The following is a 3483-nucleotide window of genomic DNA, read 5'->3' as shown; positions in this document are numbered from 1 at the left end:
GTGTACAAATTTCATTGGACGAGCCTTTACGCTGAACGTTTTACGGAAAGGGGGAAGACAATTTCTGAATTTTCCCCTTCCGACGGCAGCAGGCGCTAAAGCGTCTAACCAATAAAAAATGTACACAAGAAAATCCACGACCTTTGACGGGTTGCGTTCTCCTTGTGTTTGTTGCTCCTAGGTTAAAGGGAGCATAACCCCTCTTGTTTGGTATAGTGCGCTTAGACTATACCGAGTAGCTTCCACAAGCCTTCCTAGCGATGGGCGGCAAGGAGTTGGTTTAGTTAGGGTGTGTAAACGTTCTCGAAATTTGGGGGTAAAACCCGATGAAACGAACTTCTTGCCGCCGTCTATTGGAATAGCTCACCTTAGAGAAAACTTTGGGAATTTATTTAGTGCCGTTGTGGATAAATTACCGTTTCATTAAATGCGTGATCTTTTTGAATATAAGCGTGAAAATTCGTGAAATGCGTGACCACGCGCGTTGTGCCGTTGGGGAGAAATCGATCTAGGAACACCTTTGGCATTTGGGGGATGAAAAAACCCCCTTTGAATAGTAGCAACGGCGCTGCTACGGCACGGATAGACGGAGGGAATTAATACCGATCAAACGACGTATCAATTAAATTTCTACGGACCAATTAATTTTTTATCGAGTGCCGTTGATGCGCAATCGACTTTTCGCGGAGTCCCTTTGGGAGCTAGCGCAGCGGGGTATTCACCACCACCAACGACAGTGTCAATTAACAGTCTCGGCGAAATAAAAACAAACTGTTTAGGGAATACTAAACTTTATTTAAAAACAAACACGGTACAAAGGCAAATAGATAATAATTTGAGAAACATTTAAAAAAGCGCGTAAAGCGATTAAAAGGACTGTTTTTTAAAAAGGAAGACTTCAGGGAAATTTAACATAATATAAAATTTTGAACTGTTTTGGTTCAGAAAAAACAATTTTGATAATCCTTCATAAAGTTTTTATCTAAGATAATAATGTTTATCAAAATGCACTCTATATAATAAAACATTAGGATCAAAACAAATATTAATACTAAGCTACTAAATACTAAGTAAGGGTTATGGTAACTATAGCGTCAACAAAATATACATGTTAAACTTTAATAACGTTTAATTCTATCTTTAAGAAAAGCAATTTTGATATTTGTTCCTGAAGTTGTTATCTAAGATAATATTGTTTATCAAAATGCACTCAATATAATAATACATTAAAATTAAATTAAATATTAATACTTAACTACTTAATACTAAGTTATGGTAATTATGGCTTCAACGATATATACATGTAAAACATAAAGCACAGTTATTTATATTATCTTTAAGAAAAACAATTTTGATATTTGTTCCTGAAGTTGCTATTTAAGAAAGTATGTTTATTGAATGCACTATAAATTAACAAATTTAAATGAAAACCTTTATTAATACGAAACACCAAGTAAGGCTTGAGATAAAAAACCTAATAAGAATATATATTTACGTTTAAAATTTATACAGTTAGTCAGATTATCTTTAAGAAAAACAATTTTGATTATAAATGTTAAAATTTCGATCCATGGTAAATTTAAACTTTAAAAATAAATAAATATCAAAGGAGCTGATACTTCATGGATATAAAATTTATGTATTAAAATTTTCGGGAGCTTTCAGACCGTGGCCCTTCGTCAGCCGTTACATCGTTCCTGTTTTAATGATGTAACGGCTGACGAAGGACCACGGTCTGAAAGCTCCCGAAAACAATTTTGATATTTGTTCCAAAGGGTCCAAAAGATATCAAATTTTGTAATTCACGGCCTTTCTACAATTTTTCTAACTTTCCATTTCGAAGTCTGATTTGTTTTTAAATTTGCTCAGCCACCTTCATTTGGCATCTGTTGGCTTTACTACTTCGCGTGAGCGGCGTGAACCACTTTTGCTGATCTTTAGGAAAGTCCTTTAATGTCCTTAACGAAAAATAAATCTAGTTTAATTAATGTTTCGAGGCCTTTAAAACTGAAGAGGTGGTTATTACGTCCTCTAGGGTTGGTCGTCCTCAGGCCTGTCCAAAGAGATTGATTCTTCCGAGTCCAATAATTTGATCATATCGCTTTCCTCGTGACTTTGGTCTCCCATCTGAAAAATTCTTGTGAAGCTGGTTAATATAGATTTACACTTACCTTTTCTTGATTTCCTTGGTTTTTCATGTTGAGTGTCCTCATCCTTTGCCTGGTGTTTTTGTGTCCTATATAATAAATGAAAAGGTCAAAACTATTGATCAAGATCTCGCGTGGCATTTGAGATAGTGTCTTATTACGTTCGTTGGGGCTGATCGTCCACGGGTGTACGCGACGAGACGGTTCCAAAGTCCCTTCTCGCCCATGTGGCCAGGATCAACGGAATGTTGCTGCGCTGGTTAATTTCGCTTTTCTCTACACTTTTGTCTTCTTTCTGAATCAATCTTGTGAGTCTGGTTAAACTAATTAATTTAGACTTACCTTTTCTGGATTTCCTTTGGTTTCCATCTTGAGGGTCTTCATATTTCAATTGGTGTTTTGGTGTCCTGTATAATAAAAGAAACTCATTGAACTTTTCATCATTAATTATAGTTTTGGTGGAGTTTAAGTTTATAGCGGTTGTTCCAACTACATAACGTGCAGCGAAAACTAGTTTTACTCTAAACTTAGCTATATTGTGTACAGACTACACCAAAGCCTGCAAGTTTCCCCAGAGGATTTTGGCCTGTCTTGTAGAAGCCCCAAACTGATTTCTCATTTATAGAGTTGCGGAAAAGTTAATTTTTAGTTACTTAGAGCCCATTCTTTCGCTTTTGGGCAAAGACCTAATTCCCGCTGCCAGCATTGTGTTAATTTAAGAAATTCTAAATTAAATTAGTGGCCCAATATTAACGTTAGTTAGTAAAATTAACCAAACGCGTGTTTGTAAGTCAAATATAAAGCCAGCACTCCGAAATGGAAAGGTTCGAATACATCTACTTTGGATTGGCTATAGCCAAATTATTATTAATTCAAACTTCCACCACGAAGAAAACATAGTAGCTTAGATTAATAAGTTTTACCGAAGTCCGTTCTATGGTAGGCCTAGTAGGAGGGAGTTACAATTCTAAGAAAAGTTTGTATAACTTACGTGTTTACTAAAGGTGACGACTCTTTATCCGACACTGTCCAGTTGGTGTTCATTTTCGTAATTAATCGCTATAGTGTGGTCCAAGTAGAATGAAAATAGTCAGGAAATAAATCAATGTCTTCCGATAAAGTCACTTCTGGTTTTAACGTTTCTTTTTTTTCTTATTTTTAAGGTTAATCAGCTCATTTTGGACAGTGCTATGTATGTATTTAGCATTATTTGGCATACTTTCGCACTTGGCTTTTAAGTCGGGACAATTTCTTTTTAATAAATTTTAAATTTCTACGAAATTGCCCCTGTTCCCATTTTCATAGTCCGACCTATGCCCCCGAAGAACGAGATCTT

General features: G+C 35.6%; 1 protein-coding gene across 3 annotated transcripts; it reads right to left on the bottom strand.

Moving 5' to 3' along the window:
* Positions 1 to 1812: 1812 nt before the first annotated feature.
* On the bottom strand, positions 1813 to 3249 carry LOC149944157 (uncharacterized). 3 transcript variants are annotated; one of them, XM_090175797.1, is made up of 5 exons: positions 3139 to 3249; positions 2490 to 2554; positions 2309 to 2423; positions 2027 to 2236; positions 1813 to 1958 (listed from the first exon to the last, which is right to left on the bottom strand). In XM_090175797.1, exons 1-4 carry the CDS (start codon positions 3189 to 3191, stop codon positions 2032 to 2034), a joined length of 438 nt encoding a protein of 145 aa, XP_090031923.1. In that variant the 5' UTR covers positions 3192 to 3249; the 3' UTR covers positions 1813 to 1958; positions 2027 to 2031. The 3 variants fall into 3 exon arrangements, with proteins under 3 accessions (XP_090031923.1, XP_090031922.1, XP_090031924.1); XM_090175796.1 differs by having other exon boundaries at positions 2309 to 2554; XM_090175798.1 differs by lacking the exon at positions 3139 to 3249 and having other exon boundaries at positions 2309 to 2442.
* Positions 3250 to 3483: the final 234 nt, after the last annotated feature.

Source organism: Leiobunum rupestre, chromosome 5 (genome assembly GCF_980474605.1).
Source record: "Leiobunum rupestre chromosome 5, qqLeiRupe1.1.hap1, whole genome shotgun sequence".
In the NCBI taxonomy this organism is placed as follows: domain Eukaryota; kingdom Metazoa; phylum Arthropoda; class Arachnida; order Opiliones; family Sclerosomatidae; genus Leiobunum; species Leiobunum rupestre.
This window is presented reverse-complemented; position numbering and strand designations above follow the sequence as displayed.